Genomic DNA, 19,824 nt, shown 5'->3' on the forward strand with positions numbered 1-19,824 from the left:
TGGCCGAATGGCTAGCCCTCAAAATGTGATCAAGAGATCAAAAGATGATCCAAAGATGTTCCAAAATCTCCCTAGTACAATAGTAAAAAGTTCTATTTATACTAAACCAGTTACTAGGGTTTACAAAAATAAGTAAATGATGCAGAAATCCACTTCCGGGCCCACTTGGTGTGTGCTTGGGCTGAGCATTGAAGCTTTCACGTGTAGAGGTCTTCCTTGGAGTTAAACGCCAGTTTGTAACTTGTTTCTGGTGTTTGACTCTAGCTTGCAACTTGTTTCTGGCGTTTAACGCCAGAATAGGGCAGAAAGCTGGCGTTAAACGCCTGTTTGCATCATCTAAATTCAGGCAAAGTATGGACTATTATATATTTATGGAAAGACCTGGATGTCTACTTTTCAACGCAATTGAGAGCGCGCCATTTGGGTTTTTGTAGCTCCAAAACATCCATTTTGAGTGCCGGGAGGTCAGAATCCAACAGCATCTACAGTCCTTCTTCAGCCTTCGAATCAGATTTTTGCTCAGGTCCCTCAATTTCAGCCAGAAAATACTTGAAATCACAAAAAACACACAAACTCATAGTAAAGTCCAGAAATGTGAATTTTTCTTAAAAACTAATAAAAATATACTAAAAAGTAGCTAGATCATACTAAAATTATCCACTCATCACAACATCAAACTTAAATTGTTGCTTGTCCCCAAGCAACTGAAAACAAAAGAGGATAAAAAGAAGAGAATATACAATGAATCTCACAATATCAATGAAACTTAGTCCCAATTAGATGAGCGAGGCTAGTAGCTTTTTGCTTCTGAACAGTTTTGGCATCTCACTTTATCCTTTGAATTCAAAATGATTGGCATATATAGGAACTCAGAATTTCAGATAGTGTTATTGATTCTCCTAGTTTAGTATGTTGATTCTTGAACACAGCTACTTTATGAGTCTTGGCCGTGACCCTAAGCACTTTGTTTTTCAATATTACCACCGGATACATAAATGCCACAGACACATAACTGGGTGAACCTTTTCAGATTGTGACTCAGCTTTGCTAAAGTCCCTAGTTAGAGGTGTCCAGAGATCTTAAGCACACTATTTTTGCTTTGGATCATGACTTTAACCACTCAGTCTCAAGCTTTTCACTTGACACCTTCACGCCACAAGCACATGGTTAGGGACAACTTGATTTAGCCGCTTAGGCCTGGATTTTATTTCATTGGGCCCTCCTATCTATTAATGCTCAAAGCCTTGGATCCTTTTTACCCTTGCCTTTTGGTTTAAAGGGCTACTGGCTTTTCTGCTTGCTTTTTCTTTCATTCTCTTTTTTTTCGCCATTTTTTTCGCAAGCTTGTTATTCACTGCTTTTTCTTGCTTCAAGAATCAATTTCATAATTTTTCAGATTATCAATAACGTTTCTCTTTGTTCATCATTCTTTCAAGAGCCAACAATTTTAACATTCATAAACTTCACTATAAAAAATATGCACTGTTCAAGCATTCATTCAGAAAAACAAAAAGTATTGCCACCACACATCAAAATAATTAAACTAATTTCAAGATAAAATTTGAAATCCAAGTACTTCTTGTTCTTTTGTAATTAAGCACATTTTTCATTTAAGAGAGATGAAGGATTCATGGAATTATTCATAGCTTTAAGACATAGACACTAGACACTAATGATCATGTAATGAAGACACAAACATAGACAAACATAAAGCATCAAATTCAAAAAACAGAAAAATAAGAACAGGGAAATTAAAGAACGGGTCCACCTTAGTTATGGCGGCTAGTTCTTCCTCTTTGAAGATCCTATGGAGTGCTTGAGCTCCTTAATGTCTCTTCCCTGCCTTTGTTGCTCTATCCTTAGTGCTTTTGGTGCTCCTATCCTTAGTTGCTCCCAATAGTTGTGTGGAGGAAAATGTATCCCTTGAGGCATCTCAGGGATTTCTTGATGAGAAAATTCCCTATGCTCTTGTTGAGGTCCATGAGTGGGCTCTCTTGTTTGCTCCATCCTTTTCTTAGTGATGGGCTTGTCCTCTTCAATGAGGATGTCTTCCTATATGACAATTCCAGCTGAATTGCATAGAGATCACCTTTTTCTTGGCCACAACTTCATAGAAGTGGTCTTGATAGACCTTTGAGATGAATCTTTCCATCTCCCATGACTTGGAGGTAGAAGCTTTTGCCTTCCCTTTCCTATTTCTAGATGTTTCTCCAGCCTTAGGTGCCATAAATGGTTATGGAAAAACAAAAAGCAATGCTTTTACCACACCAAACTTAAAAGGTTTGCTCATCCTCGAGCAAAAAAAGAAAGAAAGAAGGGGAAGAAGAAGAAAATGGAGGAGATGGAGGGAGATAGAGAGAGGTGGGGGTAGGTGGGGATCCTGTAGGGTATACAGATCCTGAGGGGTCAAGGATTTCTCATCCCTGCTCCATTTAGGCATGTAAACGCCCTTAGTGTGCATTCCTGGTGTTTAACGCCAGACTGCTGCTTGTTTCTAGCGTTAAACACCAGCTTTTATTCCTTTTCTAGCGTTAAATGCCAAGCTGTAACCTGTTTCTAGCATTTAATGCCAGTTTGTTGCTTCTTTCTGGCATTTAACGCCAGTCTGGTGCTTCTTTCTGGCGTTAAACGCCCATTCTGCTACCCTTACTGGCGTTTAAACGCCAGTAAGTTTCTCCTCTAGGGTGTGCTATTTTTAATGCTATTTTTGATTTTTCTTTAATTTTTTGCAGTTGTTTTTGTGACTCCACATAATCATCAACCTAAAAAAAAAAGAAATAACATAGATAAATAAAATTAGGTTGCCTCCCAATAAGCGCTTCTTTAATGTCAATAGCTTGATAGTGAGCTCTCATGGAGCTTCACAGATGTTCAGAGCATTGTTGGGACCTCCTAACACCAAACTTAGAGTTTGGTTGTGGCCTCCCAACACCAAACTTAGAGTTTGACTGTGGGGGCTTTGTTTGACTCTGCATTGAGAGAAGCTTTTCTTGCTTCCTCTCCATGGTTACAGAGGGAGATCTTTGAGTTTTAAACACAAGGTGGTCCTTATTCAATTGAAGGATCAACTCTCCTCTATCCACATCAATCACAGCTTTTGCTGTGGCTAGGAAGGGTCTTCCAAGGATGATGGATTCATCTTCATCCTTCCCAGTGTCTAGGATTATGAAATCAGCAGGGATGTAAAGGCCTTTGACCTTTACTAGCACGTCTTCTACCTGTCCATAAGCCTTTTTCATGGATTTGTCTGTCATCTCTAATGAGAATTTGGCAGCCTGTACCTCAAAGATTCCCAGTTTCTCCATTACAGAGAGTGGCATTAAGTTTATGCCTGACCCCAGGTCACACAGAGCCTTCTCAAAAGTCATGGTGCCTATGGTATAGGGAATTAAGAATTCACCAGGATCCTGTTTCTTTTGAGGTAATGTCTGCCTAACCAAGTCATTCAGTTCATTGGTGAGTAAGGGGGGTTCATCCACCCAAGTCTCATTACCAAATAACTTGGCATTCAGCTTCATGATTGCTCCAAGGTACTTAGCAACTTACTATTCAGTAATATCTTCATCCTCTTCAAAGGAGGAATAGTCATAAGAGCTCATGAATGGCAGAAGTAGGTTCAATGGAATCTCTATGGTCTCTAGATGAGCCTCAGATTCATTAGGTTCCTTAAATGGGAACTCCTTGTTGTCCATAGGATGTCCCATGAGGTCTTCCTCACAAGGATTCATGTCCTCCTCCTCCTTCCTAGGTTCAGCCACAGCAAGTAAGGTTATGGCCTTGCACTCTCTTTTGGATTCTCTTCTGTATTGCTTGGGAGAGTACTAGGAGGAGTTTCAGTGACTCTTTTACTCAGCTGGCCCACTTATGCTTCTAAATTTCTAATGGATGATCTTGTTTCATTCATGAAACTGAGAGTGGCCTTAGATAGATCAGAGACTATATTTGATAAGCTAGATGGGTTCTGCTCAGAATTCTCTGTCTGTTGCTAAGAAGATGATGGAAAAGGCTTGCCATTGCTAAACCTGTTTCTTCCACCATTATTATTGTTAAAGCCTTGTTGAGGCTTTTGTTGATCCTTCCATGAGAAATTTGGATGATTTCTCCATGAGGGATTATAGGTGTTTCCATAGGCTTCACCCATGTAATTCACCTCTGCCATTGCAGGGTTCTCAGGATCATAAGCTTCTTCTTCAGAAGATGCTTCTTTAGTATTGTTGGATGCATTTTACAAACTATTCAAACTCTGAGAAATCATATTGACTTGCTGAGTCAACATTTTGTTCTGAGCCAATATGGCATTCAAAGCATCAATTTCAAGAACTCTCTTTCTCTGAGGTGTCCTATTACTCACAGGATTCCTTTTAGAGGTGTATATGAACTGGTTATTTGCAACCGTGTCAATGAGTTCCTGAGCTTCTGCAGGAATTTTCTTCAGGTGAATAGATCCACATACAGAATGGTCCAATGACATCTTAGACAATTCAGACAGACCATCATAGAATATATCCAGGATGGTCCATTCTGAAAGCATGTCAGAAGGACACTTGTTGGTCAATTGCTTGTATCTTTCCCAAGCTTCATAGAGGGATTCACCTTCTTTCTGCCTGAAGGTTTGAACATCCACCCTAAGCTTGCTCAGCTTTTGAGGAGGAAAGAACTTGGCTAAGAAAGCCGTGACCAACTTATCCCAAGAGTTCAGGCTATCTCTAGGTTGAGAATCCAACCATGTTCTAGCTCTGTCTCTTACAGCAAAAGGGAAAAGCATAAGCTTATAGACCTCGGGATCAACTCCATTGGTCTTAACAGTATCACAGATTTACAAGAATTCACTTAAGAGCTGAAAAGGATCTTCTGATGGAAGTCCATGAAACTTGTAATTCTGTTGCATCAGAGAAACTAATTGAGGCTTTAGCTCAAAGTTGTTTGCTCTAATGGCAGGGATTGAGATGTTTCTTCCATGGAAGTTGGAATTTGGTACAGTAAAGTCACCAAGCATCTTCCTTGCATTGTTGTTGTTGGGTTTGGCTGCCATATCCTTTTCCTGTTCAAAAATTTCAGTTAGGTCCTCTTCAGAGTACTGTGCTTTAGCTGCTCTTAGCTTCCTCTTCAAGGTCCTTTCAGGTTCAGGATCAGCTTCAACAAGAATGCCTTTTTCCTTGTTCCTGCTCATATGAGAGAGATAAAAACAAAGAAAGTATAGAATCCTCTATGTCACAGTATAGAGATTCCTTTATGTGAGTAGAAGAGAAGAAGAATAAGAATGAGAAAAGAAAGAAAAATTCGAACTCAGAGAGAGGGAGAGGGTTCGAATTTTGATGAGTGGAGGAGAAGTGTTAGTAAATAAATAAAATAAGTAGAAGGAGAGAGGGGGAGTTTTCAAAAATAATTAAAAGGAAAAAGAAAATATTTTTGTTTTTATTTTAAAACTTAGTTAGAATTCAAAAAATAAGAAAAGGAATAAAATAAAAATTAAAATTTGAAACAATTAGTTAATTAAAAGAATTTTGAAAAAGGGTGAGGAATTTCGAAAATTAGAGAGTGAAAAGTAGTTAGGTGGTTTTGAAAAAGATAAGAAATAGTAAAATAAACAAAAAGTCAAGTAGTTAGTTGAAAAAAAATTTGAAAATCAATTTTGAAAAGATAAGAACTTAGAAAAGATTTTGAAATTAAAGTTTGAAAAAGATATGATTTGAAAAGATATGTTTGAAAAGATATGATTGAAATTTATTTTAAAAAAGATTTAATTTTTAAAATCAGAATTAATGACTTGACTCACAAGAAATCAAAAGATATGATTCTAAAATTTAAAGTTTGAATCTTTCTTAACAAGAAAGTAACAAACTTGAAATTTTTGAATCAAAACATTAATTGTTAGTATTAATTTCGAAAATAGAAGATAAAATTAAGAAAAAGATTTTTGAAAATTAATTTTAAAGAATTTTTGAAAATAATAAAAGGAAAAAGAGAAGGTTTGATTTTGAAAAAGATTTTGAAAAGATAAGATTTTTAAAATTGAAATCTTGACTTGATTAACAAGAAACAACTTATTTTAAAAATTTTTGACTAAGCAACCCAAAGATTTCGAAATTTATGAGAGAAATAAGGGAAAGATATATTTTTTATTTTTTTGAATTTAATGAGGAAAGAGAAAAACCACAAAATGACTCAACACATAAAAATTTTGGATTAAAACAAATGATGCATGCAAGAACACTATGAATGTCAAGATGAACACCAAGAACACTTTGAAGATCAAGATGAACAGCAAGACTTATTTTTGAAAAATTTTCAAGAAAAGAAAAACATGCAAGACACCAAACTTAGAAAATTTTCATGCTTAGACACTAAGGATTCAAAAATGCATATGAAAAACAATAAAAGACACAAAACAAGAAAATATGAAGATCAAACAAGAAGACTTACCAAGAACAACTTGAAGATCATGAAGAACACCATGCATGAGTTTTCAGAATTTTTTTTTGGAAAATAAAAGCATGCAATTAACACCAAACTAAAAATTTGACACTAGACTCAAACAAGAAACACAAAATTTTTTGTTTTTATGATTTTATTAGATTTTCTTTTGGATTTTTCGAAAATATCTTTTTGGAGAAACAAAAACAAAGAAAAAAATTTCGAAAAATTTTTGAAAACTTTTTGAAAATAAAATAAAGGTTGAAACAAGAAGAAAATTACCTAATCTGAGCAACAAGATGAACCGTCAGTTGTCCAAACTCGAACAATCCCCGGCAACGGTGCCAAAAACTTGGTGCACGAAATTGTGATCTCAATGGCGCCAACAACTTGGTATGCACAATTGTCATCTCAACTCCTTTTCACAACTTCGCACAACTAACCAGCAAGTGCACTGGGTCATCCAAGTAATAAACCTTACATGAGTAAGGGTCGATCCCACGGAGATTGTCGGCTTGAAGCAAGTTATGGTTATCTTGTAAATCTCAGTTAGGCGGACTCAAATGGTTATAGAGTTTTGAAAATTAAAAGATAAATAAACATAAAATGAGGATAGAGATACGTATCTAATTCATTGGTGTGAATTTCAGATAAGTGTATGGAGATGCGTTGTTCCTTCTGAATCTCTACTTTCCTATTGCCTTCATCCAATCATTCATACTCCTTTCTATGGCAAGCTGTATGTTGGGTGTCACCGTTGTCAATGGCTACTTCCTGTCCTCTCAGTGAAAGTAGTCATCTACGGTTTCTGTAGGACTAATCAACTGTCGGATTGCTCGTCTCGGATTAAAAATACCATGCACAGATATCGCATGGCTAATCAGCTGTTGGTTCTCGATCGTGTAGGTATAGTATTTACTATCCTTTTGCGTCTGTCACTACGCCCTATAGTCATGAGTTTGAAGCTTGTCACCGTCATCCCATCCCAGATCATACTCGGAATACCACAGACAAGGTTTAGACTTTTCGGATCTCAAGAATGCTGCCAATGGATTCTAGCCTATACCACGAAGACTCTAATCTCAGATTTAGATTCCCCATTGTCAGAGGGGAGTCGATGTGAATCGTTGATTAGAAACCCAAGAGATATACATTCAAGCTTGTTTTCATGTAGAACTGAAGTGGTTGTCAATCACGTGTTCATAAGTGAGAATGGTGATGAGTGTCACATAATCATCGCATTCATCATGTTCTTGTGTGTGAATGGATATCTTAGAATAAGAATAAGTATGAATTGAATAGAAAACAGTAGTACTTTGCATTAATACTCGAGGAACAGCAGAGTTCCACACCTTAATCTATGGTGTGTAGAAACTCCACCGTTGAAAGTACATAAGTGAAAATAGTCCAGGCATGCCCGAATGGCCAGCCCCCAAAATGTGATCAAGAGATCAAAAGATGATCCAAAGATATTCCAAAAGCTCCCTAGTACAATAGTAAAAAGTTCTATTTATACTAAACTAGTTACTAGGGTTTACAGAAATAAGTAAATGATGCAGAAATCCACTTCTGGGCCTACTTGGTGTGTGCTTGGGTTGAGCATTGAAGCTTTCACATGTAGAGGTCTTCCTTGGAGTTAAACGTCAGTTTGTAACTTGTTTCTGGCATTTGGCTCTAGCTTGCAACTTGTTTCTCGCATTTAACACCAGAATAGGACAAAAAGCTGGCGTTAAACACCAGTTTGCGTCGTCTAAACTCAGGCAAAGTATGGACTATTATATATTGCAGGAAAGTTCTGCATGTCTACTTTTCAACGCAATTGAGAGCGTGCCATTTGGTTTCTGTAGCTCCTAAAACTCCATTTCGAGTGTAGGAATGTCAGAATCCAACAACATCTACAGTCCTTCTTCAGCCTCTGAATCAGATTTTTGCTTAGGTCCCTCAATTTAAGCCAGAAAATACCTGAAATCACAGAAAAACACACAAACTCATAGTAAAGTCCAAAAATGTGAATTTTGCTTAAAAACTAATAAAAATATACTAAAAAGTAGCTAGATCCTACTAAAAACTATCTAAAAACAATGCCAAAAGCGTATAAATTATCCGCTCATCAGCTCCTCTTGTGGTTCGGCCATGTCCTCCAGTTATTGTTCAAAACTTTCTGAAAGGTCTCTTATGGAGTGTTGTGCTTTAGCTTGTTGTAAACGCCTCCTTAGAGTCTTCTCAGGTTTAGGATAAAGAATCAAGAGGGGTTCTTTATCCCTGTTTCTGGTCATAAACAAGAAGAGAAGAAAAAGAAGAAAAGAAAGAGACTTCCAATAGACAAGAAGCTCCTCCTTAGAGTCAGAAGTAAAGAAAGAAGAAGAAGATAAAAAATAAAAATATAAATAAATAAAAGAAGTAAAATAAGATTACCTTGAAAAGACAATATAGAAGTAAATAAGAGAAGATAAAAAAATGAAATCCCAACAATGCTTTTTGTGCCACTTGGATCAAAGAACTTCCAGTGAGATGTGAAGAAGAAATGAAAGAAGATAAAGAATTGTAGGCAAAGAGTTGAAAGAAATAGAGTTGAATGAATAGAGATGAGAAGAAAAGAAGTATAAATAGAAAAAGTAAATAACAATTAAAATATTTTTATTTTTATTTATTTATTTAATTAATTTTTCGAAAATTAAGTTAAATTAATTTAAAAAGATTTGAATTTTAATTGTTAAATTTTCGAAAATAGAGGAGGGAAGAGAAGAAGAAGTTTTTGAAAATTAAGAAAGAAGAGAGTTAGTTAGGTGGTTTTGAAAAAGAAGAGAGAGAAGAAGAGAGATATTTTCAAACATTAAGAAGAGATAAGACAATATTTTAAAAAATTTTGAAAAATATATGATTTAAAAATTAGAAGTTAGAAAAGAAACAAAAAAGATAAGATTAGAAAATTGATTTTGAAAAAGATATAATTTTTAAAAATTTGAAATTTGAAAAAGATAAGATTAAAAATTGAATTTTGAAAAAGATAAGATAAGATTTTTAAATTTTGAAAAAGATATGATAAGATATTGACAAAGATAAGTTTTTTTTTTTTGAAAAAGATATGATTTTTTTTCTGAAAAATTTTGATTTTTGAAAACTTGACAACTAAGATATGATAAGATAAAAATTTAAAAATCAAAATCTGAATTTTATATGTAATTTTTGAAAATTATAGTTAGAAATTAGTTAAAAAAGATATTTTTTGATTATTTTGAATTTATGATGAAAGAGAAAAACACACAAAAGACACAAGACTTAAAATTTTTAGATCTAGCACCCTTGTTTTTCGAAAGTTTTTGGAGGGAAACACCAAGGGACACCAAACTTAAAAATTTTAAGATAAAGACACATACAATACTCAAGAACACTTTGAATAAACATAAGAACACAGAACAAAATTTAAAGACTCAAAGAACTCAAGAACATAAAAAGGACACAAAACTTAAAATTTTTAGAAAACTAACAAGAAATTTTCGAAAAACATGAGAAAATAAACAAAAAAACACCAAACTTAAAAATTGAAACAAGATTTAAATAAAGAAAATTTATTTTTGAAAATTTTTTGGAAGAAGGACTCAAAAAAGAATTCTTATGATGCCAAAAATAAACTATATGAAAAAGGTTTTTGAAAAGTTTTAAAATTTTTGGAATTGAAGAGCATGAACAGGCAGGACTCAAACCAAGAACAAGAATTGAACAAAGAAAAGAAAAATATTTTTGAAAAAGGTTTTGAAACTTTCAAAATTTTGAAGAAGAAGAAAATAAAAATAGAAGACTTTAATCAAAGTTATACTCTTGCAAAAATCAAAGACTCAACAAGAACATAAATTGAACAAAGAAAAGAAAAATATTTTTAAAAAGGTTTCTAAAATTTTTCAAAAATTTTGAAAAGAAGAAAACAAAAAGTAAAAGACTCAAACAAAAAAAAATAAAAATTACCTGATCTAGGGGCAAGACAATCCAGCAGTTTGTCCAAACTCAACAATCCCCGGCAACAGCGCCAAAAACTTGGTGCGCGTGTACGCAAAACCCCCACACCTTTTCATACAGCAACAGTACCAGCAAGTGCACTGAGTCGTCTAAGTAATATCTTAGTGAGTCAGGGTTGATCCCACGAGGATTGTGGCTTGAAGCAAGCTATGGTTGTCTTGCAGGTCTTAGTCAGGCGGAATCAGAAGGAGTTAGAATATTACGTAAACCTTGAATGATTATATGTCATAAACGTTGACAGGGGTAAAATCAATTCGATTAAATAATAGGAATTATATGATGGGAATTGAGTTGAGAGTCGGAGTTGCTTTGTGTTTCTGAATTAACTCTGGTACTACTATCTTCTTTGCTTGTGAATGATCTTCTTCTATGGCAAGCTGTAAGTGATTGACACTGGTTTGAGCAGCTGCCAATACTCTTCTGGATCTGAACCCCAGGTTTCACAACTAGAAAATGGATTAACACAGATAGATTTACAGACAGATTTAGTCTTTATTACAGACGGATTTTTGGTTACCGACGTAATTACCGACAGATTTTGTCCCTCTGTAAAAGCATCAGAAATTATTTACCGACAGATTTTTTTCCGTCGAAAAATTACCGATAAATTTTTACCAATTGCCAACGGATTTTTCCTCTGTAAATTCTCCATCCATTTCTTGAAGACGACAAAATTTTCGACAGATTTTCCATCGGTAATTACAGACGAATTTTCTGACGGATTTTTCGTCTATAATTTGAACCTTGAAAAATCATCTCACACTTTGATTACAGACAGAAAATCTGTCTGTAAATCCATCAGTAAGGTAAAATAGAATTTTTTTATTTTTCCAATTACAAAATAAACTTATTTTCATACAAAATAAATATAAATTTAATACAAACTTTTATCTAATTTGTATTCGAATATTTATAATATTACAAAAAATAAACAAATTCATCGTATTATAAAAGTAAAAGAAAATTATTATAAACAAGCAAGTCAATATAATTCAAAACATAAACAAAGTGTATTATCAACTATAATCCTTAGTATATTGTTCAACCATACTAAATTTTACACAATTTTACATATATTACAGAAAGATTAGCTGAATTCTTTCTCAAAAAATGGACATGAATAAGCATCCATCAGCCATATGTGCATAAATTCTTCTTGAACCTGATAGGTTTTGATTCAGAAGAGTTGATCACCAAAGGAAAAGTAATTTCCTTATGGTGCTTTGTTCTTACTAGTTTCCCCACCACATTCTCTTTTGAACGAATCTCAAGGTCCATAGCATCCTTATTCCCATTAGATTCCTCAACAACAGCTTCCTCTGAATCACATCCACTTCCTGTTGGATTAGAATTTAGTTCATTATAAATAGAACCATGAAGTTCTAATTTTGACATGCCTTTCTCCATGGAAATCGGTGATGAATATGCTGATGAGGGCAAGAGACACCAGTCACCTAATTGCCAATTTGAATGAGCAAAACAGGACAACAATTTTAAGTTCTTTGGACTTTTCTCTTCATCTAGTGCAGTATAACTAATAGAAGTTTAGTGTAATAGAATCAGCTACAAATTTATAACAGAAAGAGAAACTCCACAATAACAGTACAATTTTGATGAATTGCATTTGACTAAGTAGTTACGGCAGGGATGGCAGTCAGTAGTTATGGCAGGGATGGCAGTCGACAGAGTTTCCTATTCCTACTGCTATTCCTCAAGGCAGTGATGGCAGTCGACAGAGTTAGCAAACACTAAATAAAGCAAATTAAAACTAAAGCATTACAAACGTCTATGAGATTACCTGTAGCCAGAAACCAATATCTTGAGTGAGTGTGCTTGGAGCTATACATAAATGCTATTACTGGAATAGATAGAGGAAGAGTCAACTGGAATATCATGCAGAATCGAATGTCGTTATAATTTCTGCAACCAACTAGAAGACAGAATTCAGACGAAAACTATGATACTATTTCAGCACCTTGACTTGAAGAATGAATTCAAATACAGAAACAGCAATTTTAAAGTATGTAAGGAAAAGAAGAACTAACCATTCATAAACTACACAAAGAAAGGTAGGAAAAATGAGTGCAAACAGGCAAAATAACCCGATCCTCTGGCCAAATCTCTCAATAACCAATGCAGAAAAAAGCGAAGAAAGACTGCAAGAAAAAGATTTGATTTTTTTGGGGGGGGGGGATGAAAGTGAAAAGTTTGAAATGTTGACACCAATGATCAATTAAGTATGTTTATAGTTTCTTATAATTATAAGATAATTGGAGCTGGTTTCCTTCCAAACAATGATAAAGTTGAACTATTTTCATCAAGGTAGGAATCATCTGAAAGCAAGTGACCAGACACATGATGTGTGACCAATCAAGGGGGTGAGACAGTGGCCACTAGAGAGGTCCCACATCATGATCGTGCCATCTTCATTGCCAGATGCCATATACCGTCCATCAGGAGACATTGCTAATGACAAGATCATACTCCTGTGACCAACAAAAACTCAGACACACTCTCCACTCTGAACATCCTATAGTCGAACTGTTTTGTCACTTGAACCAGTTGCAATGTAGTTGCAGTTGGCATGCCATTGCACACACTAAATAAGATCATGAAACGGGTAAGCTTTGCTTCTAAAGCATATTATAACTGAAAAATATTGGACTCTATAACTCACATCAACATCAGACAAGTGCCCTGCCAAAACATCATGTCTAAGAATAAGGTTCAAATTTAAACATAAAATAAACAAAACCTACATTACGACCTAAAGTGAAGAAACAAATTGAGGAAGAACATGAAATAATCAAGTACATACTAGTTGAGTCTGCTGAGGAAGAAAGAATAAACTCTCCAAGAGGCTGCATAAACTGGCCCTGAATGACCTTGAAATAATGTATATTGCCTTTTCCCGCCACCACTTTGCCCCATTTGTGGATTTTGCGATGTATCATTCTTATCCTATGAAAGAGCTGATGATAAAAGCATTGTCAAATGGACATTATGGCAAGAAAAACATGAATATGGAAAGAAAGACTGATTACTCAAATAAGGTTAAAAAGAAAAAGAACCTAGTAGAAGTATTTGTAATGTGTTCTTCAATCTAAAGGAGATTTTAAACATACAACTAATGTTCTATTACTAGTTTATCCTCCTTGGAAGAATATATACAAAGCATGTAAAGGATTCAAGAGCAATTTTCCAAATAAACACACTTAGAATACTAAACTGATAATTGCTTACCTTTTATATATGTAGTACTCCTCAGTAGCTCCCCGAAGATGACGTCTAAGTGTTGCCATTGATTTCTCATCAGTATCATAGTTTATATCATTTTCCCCTAATTGGCCACCTTGTGGTTTGAAGGATGGGACTTTCCTAAATTGGAAAAGTAAAGGAAACATACAGAGAAAGAGATATAATTACTATAATTTAGAGTGTGAAGCTCCCTCAGCCTGTTAATCAATTCAAATAAAATCTCTAATTTAGTATATTTTCATAGGGTCTTGTGTAATCTCAAGAAAGTTAAGTGTAATTTGTCCTTTATTCAATCATTAATCAACGTTATATAATACAAGTGTAGTGAACTAAAGTGAAAGCTTACCTTGCAACCTCAGCACGTCTTTTTGCTTGCTCAGCAATCTCTGAAGTCAGGTTAATATAGAAACAAAATCCATCCAGACTTATATCTCTGCATAGCAAACCTGAAAGATTCAACCAAGATTACAAGTTAGAACACGGTTATGATAGGATTTTTGTGTGGTATAGAATTTCACAATTGAAATCTCGTTGCAAGTATAATTTCTAAACCACTAATCCTTTCATACAAAAATTTGTTTGTCACAAGTACAAACCCCTAAAATCTATAAACTGAAGTATTTAAACCTCGGGTCGTCTCTCAAAGGACTTGCAGGGTAGTGTTCTTGTTATTGGTTATGAGTTTATATATTTTGGGGTTTTGAGGTAAGAAACAAGAAAAGTAAATAACAACGGAATTCAAATGAGAAAACGGTCTTGGCAAGGATTGGTGATCAACGATCTCTATCCCTATTACTAACCACAATATGATAATTGCAAGAATTAATCCCACTAAGTCATCCTCTAACTAAGAGTAAAGGAAAGTTAAGTGAGCTATATCAACCCAAGTCCATAAATCCTAGCTTTCCACTAATTGAATTAGTGAGAACTAGAGTTAATGGCTATCAATCATCAATCACTTGGACATTAGTAACTCAAGAATTCCTAAGTTACCTTCCCAAGCCAAGAACATAAAATTCTACTCTAAAATCCTTCCAAGCATTCCATCAAACACTTGGGAGGCACAAATAAAAAGCATAGTAATTCAATAACAAGAATAAATCCTAACAACAATTGAATGCAAGGGATTAACAACAACAATCAAGAAAATCACAATTGACATGAATTACCTCAAATTGCATTAAAAGGAAAATAAAAAGAACAAAAGTAGATCTACAACAAAGTATGAGAATTACAAGAATTAAAACACAAAACTAGATGGAAGAAGAGTAGAGGAGCAAGAATTGATAAAGAAGAAGTAAATTAAAGCATGAATTAAACCTAGATCTAAAGAGGAATTAAACCTAATCCTAATCCTAATCCTAATTCTAGAGAGAAGTGAGAGCTTCTCTCTCTAAAAACTAAACTAAAAACTAGATCTAAAGTGTGTAATTTCAATTATGGAGTGAATGATCCATTCCCATTCATTCCTTGGTCTCTTAAGCCTTTTCCTGCCAAAGTTCAGTTCTAAATTGGGCCAGAGCCTCCTCAAAAATCACCAGGCACGTTTTCACTCAAAAAGTCACGTGCGGCATCGGCGCGTACGCGCCCTTGGAACATTACGCAATCCGCACGTAAGCGGCTAGTGCGCGTGCGCGCCCATGGTTGCGTCTCAAATCTTTGGCTTTTCATGATTTTCCACTTTGCATGTTTTCTCTTCACTCCTTTGATCCATTTCCAGCCCTTTTCCAATCTGAAATCACTAACAAACATATCAAGGCATCTAGTAAAATCAAAGGAAGATAAAAATCATCAAATTATAGGTCTAAAGGCATGTTTTCACATTCAAGCACAACTAAGAGACAATCACAAAACTATGCTATTTCATTGGTCAAATGTGAGAAAAGGTCTACAAAATGCTCTAAATTTAACACAAGATAAACCCTAAAAATGGGGTTTATCAGTTATCTTGCTAAAACTATTGAAGTAGTAAGCACTACCAAACTCGATTCTAATAATAATAAACATAAGTAAGAATAAATGAAATGATGTGGAAATGAACTAGGGAGGGCAGTGAGGACCCTATTTAAGAATAAATGCAATTAGTACATAAATAATTGAGAAACAGTTAAGCTTAAACGATCATAGAGCTGTGTGTTTGGTGCTGCAGCATAGGTACTTATTAGTTGAGAAAAAGAAGCAACATTTATTCCACTAATAATTAAAGAGAATTAACTTAATGACATTTCTACAGATCAAAACTCTCTTATGATAAGCAAATTAAATCTTTTAATCAAATAAAGTAGTACCTTAGAATCATCAAAAGCAGCAGCTACATCTACATTAAATGTCTTCTTCCTCTGTAAAACTTGGTGGTTTGTATCCTTTTCTAAAACTTCCTCTGTGAAGCAACAACACACAAATCTTAAAATTATCCTTATAATTAAGTAGCTTCATGAGTACTACATTTATCATACAAGCAACAACTAATTAACTATTTATGTTCACGGTTGAAGACTATATTCATTCGCTTAATTTATTTAGAAAATATATATTATGATCTCAGTTTATTAAAAAGGTTGTGTTAGAACTTACAGCAGACAGAGAAGGAGTGAAATTTGTTAGAAAAGGCTGTGACAAGTATGATTAATTAATAACTTAACAAGCCCTGCAATCAAGTGAACACTAAACCTATACTAGCTAGGAATATAGTAATATAGTATCATGAATAAATGATTTACTGGCCGCATGAAATTGTAGATATTGATTTCAAATTCAAATATTGCTTTCTTATTATTGTTGATGAGAGATAATAAAAATAAATGGATAAACATACATTGCATGCTTGAACTTTGAAAAACATTTAAATTTGATCAATGGGTTGGTTTGCTTTTATTTTCGGGAAGATTAAGAGAAATATATAACACAGCAGAGACGTAATAATTTCTTACTTCCATTTTAGAAACCTAGCTTAGTCATGAAATTATGTTAAGTCTCTTACTTTGAACCAGTTAATAATCTTTTAAATAGTCAAAATTGAATTTAAAAGCAAGAAGGAAAGTAAGTACCTTACTTGTTCATATAATAACATGGTGCAATAAACTTAGATCTGGCTCTTGGGTTCCCTTCATTAGCTCCGGCAAAGCCCCATGGGCCGCTAGAATTTATCTTGAATGGCAGAGGCTTGGCTTTGTCTCTCCTGCCTGTAACTTGTAACACCCCTTTTCCTCAAGCATTCTACTTGTCTTGCAATCCAATTTCAATCTTCAAATAAGTAAATAAAGAAACAAATAAATAAGAAACATGGAACCCAAATCTATAAAGAGCAACTGGCGTATTAAGAACAAAACACTGATGTACCTATTAAGAGCAAAACACCATCTTAAGGTGGTTGCTATTGAACTCTGACTCATTGTAAGAAAGCAACTGGCATAGAAGCCAACCACCATCACACAGCGTCTCTGCAGATATAATAGAACGACAGAAGAGGCTAACTAATACATTAATCACCTGAAAAATACATCATACATAAACATAGGAATTGAACACTGATTAATTAAGAATGCACAGTTCTAGGGTCCCAAAAACAATCAACAAACAGAATAAACAAACATGTATACAATATGAGAGGAAATAGATTAAACCAGCGTTACAATGGTGAAGCTGAAAAAGTTTCAATAGCCTCTTCAAGCTATATATATAAAATTTAAATCCAAGTGTTTCATACATTGTATAAGAACGAAAAATACTAAGATGAATGATTGAAAGCAATGCATTTATCCACACACAAAAAATCACAAATAGAGTAGAATCGTGAAACAAGCTCAGTACAGGTGATCGAATCCCTAAGCTGGAAATTAGAAACATTTAAACAGAAGAAAGAGAATGGAAAAGGCAAAATTATCATCGGTTTCGAGATACCAGTATGTGATAGAAACTGCAACAGGAACAAGAAGCTCAATCAGCATCAACAACAACAACAAGATAGAAACTACAAAGAAAAATTAATAAACCTAAAATTGGCACAGAAAATTGAACCCTAAACAACAAAATCACAAGGAGGGGGCTCGTGCGACGCAAGGGATGACAGAGAGAGATCGTGCGACGCGAGCGGTGGCGGCAGCGGCGAAAGAAGCTCGTGGACGGAGAGAGGAAGAAGCTCATGGAAGGAGAGAGGAAGAAGCTCGTTTTAGGTGTGTATAATGTGAATGGAGCTCGATAGAGGGGAGATAGAGTTAGGTTTAAACTTTAAATGAACATTTTTCGACGGAATATTTTAAATTACAGACAGATTTTTTGTCTGTAATAATTTAATAATTGCAGCATTTTTGTTCATGTAATTACAGATGGAATTTTCGTCTGTAACCATTCTCTACAAAAAAAATTAATTTTTCCGACAAAATTATCGATGGATTTTTTTCCCTCTATAATTTATGCTAATTTATTTTTTTGTTATCCGACAAAAATCCCTCTGAAATTTTGTCTGTATTTCTGTGGGATAAAATCCATCAAAAATATCCATCTATAATAACTAGTTTTTAGTAGTGTTTAATATGGATCCATTTCTACTTGAGGGTGAAGCGCGTACAGTACATTCTCCTTTTTGATCCTACTCAAAATGCCACAGACAAGGTCGGATCTTCCGGATCAGAGAATGCTACATCTTTGGGTTCTAGCCTCTACCACAGAGACCCTAATCTCCCAGCAAATTGGCTGAACTGATGTCTCGAGAAGTCCCCAACGAAGTCGTGGATTAGCCGTCTAAGAGATGTATATTCAAGCTGTTGGTCGTCCTAGTCTGGTGAAAGACGCATTCTGACCCAAGTAGACGCAGGTGTTTGTCAGGCACGTTCATTTTAATGTGATTAACAGAGCTAATTGGTTATATCATCCTATTCACCACGATGAAGTACGAATATATATCTTAGAATTAATCAAACACGGATCGAAGAGAAATAGTAGTACTTTTATTAATTCATAGGACTCAGCAAGGCTCCTCCCCTCAACCTAGGAGGTTTAGAAACTCATACTGAAAGTAAAATACAAAGTAAAAATGAAAATATGGCAGACCTCCCTCAGTGAGAGGTGTAAAAGGTTCTTTAATTACTAAGTTAATGACTAAGGATTACACAGAAAGGGTAAAACAGTCTATTTAGTGCTAAAATCCACTTCTGGGCCCACTTGGTGAGTGTTTGGGCTGAGCTTTGATGAGATGTACGTGCTATGAGGCTCCTTGGGCCTGGAACGCCAGCTAGGGGGACCTCTCTGAGCGTTTGTAGATTGGCCTCTGCTCTTTAGGCACTGGACGCCTAGAAGGGGGTAGGTAGCTGGCGTTGGATGCCAGTTTTGGGCCTTCTGATCCGAAGCAAAGTATAAACTATTATATATTGATGGAAAGCTCTGGAAGTCAAATTTCCATATTCGTTGAGAGCGTTCCATTTGGACTTTTGTAGCTTCTGAAAAGCTCTTCGGAGTGCAGGCAGGTCAAATTTGGATAGCATCTGCAGTGCTTTCTTTGTCTCTGAATCAGACTTCTGCTCCAGCTCCTCAATTTTATCCAGAAAATACCTGAAATTGTCCAAAAACACAAAAGCTCATAGTAGAATCCAAAAATGTGAATTTAACATTAAAACCTATAAAAACTCAATAAAAACTAAATAAAAGCTACTAAAAACTATATGAAAATGATGTCAAAAAGCGTATAAAATATCCGCTCATCACTGGCAAATTTTCTCCTCACACGTACACATGGGTGAAGCATGTGCGTGACCATGAACGTTCTCCTCATGTGTACGTGAATGACGGGTGCGCGTGGCATTGAATCCTCCAAATGCTCATTTCTTCATGAATTCTCCACTTTGCATGCTTTTCTTATCACTTCTTCCATCCAATCCTTGCCTTATAAACCTGAAATCACTCAACAAATATATCAAGAAATTGAATGGAATTAAAGTGAATTAACTTTAGCTAATTAAAGGCCCAAAAAGCATGTTTTTCACTCTTAAGCACAAATTAGGGAGAATTACAAAAGCATGCTATTTCATAGAATAAATGTGAGATAAGTTGATAAATTCCTTTAAATTAAGCACAAGATCAACCACAAAATTGGGGTTTATCAAGGCATCGCGAGGTGGTTCTGCCGCCGTTGCTGCCGTCTGG

The 19,824-nt window shown here is 34.9% G+C and overlaps 1 protein-coding gene, 1 long non-coding RNA gene and 1 other non-coding gene across 6 annotated transcripts; 1 reads left to right on the forward strand and 2 right to left on the reverse strand.

The window, feature by feature from the left end:
• Positions 1 to 4,525: 4,525 nt before the first annotated feature.
• On the forward strand, positions 4,526 to 4,633 carry LOC112704722 (small nucleolar RNA R71). The gene has a single exon (XR_003155332.1). It is a non-coding gene; the product is annotated as a small nucleolar RNA R71 (small nucleolar RNA).
• A 6,759-nt stretch (positions 4,634 to 11,392) lies between these two features.
• LOC112703183 (uncharacterized) lies at positions 11,393 to 14,169 on the reverse strand. The gene is made up of 5 exons (XM_025754518.2): positions 14,033 to 14,169; positions 13,672 to 13,806; positions 13,247 to 13,400; positions 12,227 to 12,286; positions 11,393 to 11,882 (listed from the first exon to the last, which is right to left on the reverse strand). The coding sequence occupies exons 3-5, from the start codon at positions 13,380 to 13,382 to the stop codon at positions 11,560 to 11,562; spliced, it is 519 nt and encodes a 172-aa protein (XP_025610303.1). The 5' UTR covers positions 13,383 to 13,400; positions 13,672 to 13,806; positions 14,033 to 14,169; the 3' UTR covers positions 11,393 to 11,559.
• A 672-nt stretch (positions 14,170 to 14,841) lies between these two features.
• On the reverse strand, positions 14,842 to 17,885 carry LOC112703184 (uncharacterized). 4 transcript variants are annotated; one of them, XR_003154509.2, is made up of 5 exons: positions 17,679 to 17,885; positions 17,026 to 17,175; positions 16,739 to 16,929; positions 15,975 to 16,066; positions 14,842 to 15,418 (listed from the first exon to the last, which is right to left on the reverse strand). It is a non-coding gene; the product is annotated as an uncharacterized lncRNA (long non-coding RNA). The 4 variants fall into 4 exon arrangements; XR_011864046.1 differs by having other exon boundaries at positions 14,842 to 15,427; XR_003154507.3 differs by lacking the exon at positions 17,679 to 17,885 and having other exon boundaries at positions 17,026 to 17,573.
• Between the last annotated feature and the right edge of the window lie 1,939 nt (positions 17,886 to 19,824).

The sequence above is a fragment of the Arachis hypogaea genome, chromosome 7 (assembly GCF_003086295.3).
Source record: "Arachis hypogaea cultivar Tifrunner chromosome 7, arahy.Tifrunner.gnm2.J5K5, whole genome shotgun sequence".
NCBI lineage: Eukaryota > Viridiplantae > Streptophyta > Magnoliopsida > Fabales > Fabaceae > Arachis > Arachis hypogaea.

Coding starts and splice junctions, on each gene's coding strand:
- LOC112703183 (XM_025754518.2), bottom strand. CDS start 13,382: ATGATACATCGCAAAATCCACAAATGGGGCAAAGTGGTGGCGGGAAAA. Junction 12,287..13,246: donor TTCCTCAGCAGACTCAACTA/GTATGTACTTGA, acceptor TATCTATTCCAG/TAATAGCATTTATGTATAGC. Junction 11,883..12,226: donor ATATTGGTTTCTGGCTACAG/GTAATCTCATAG, acceptor ATTGGCAATTAG/GTGACTGGTGTCTCTTGCCC.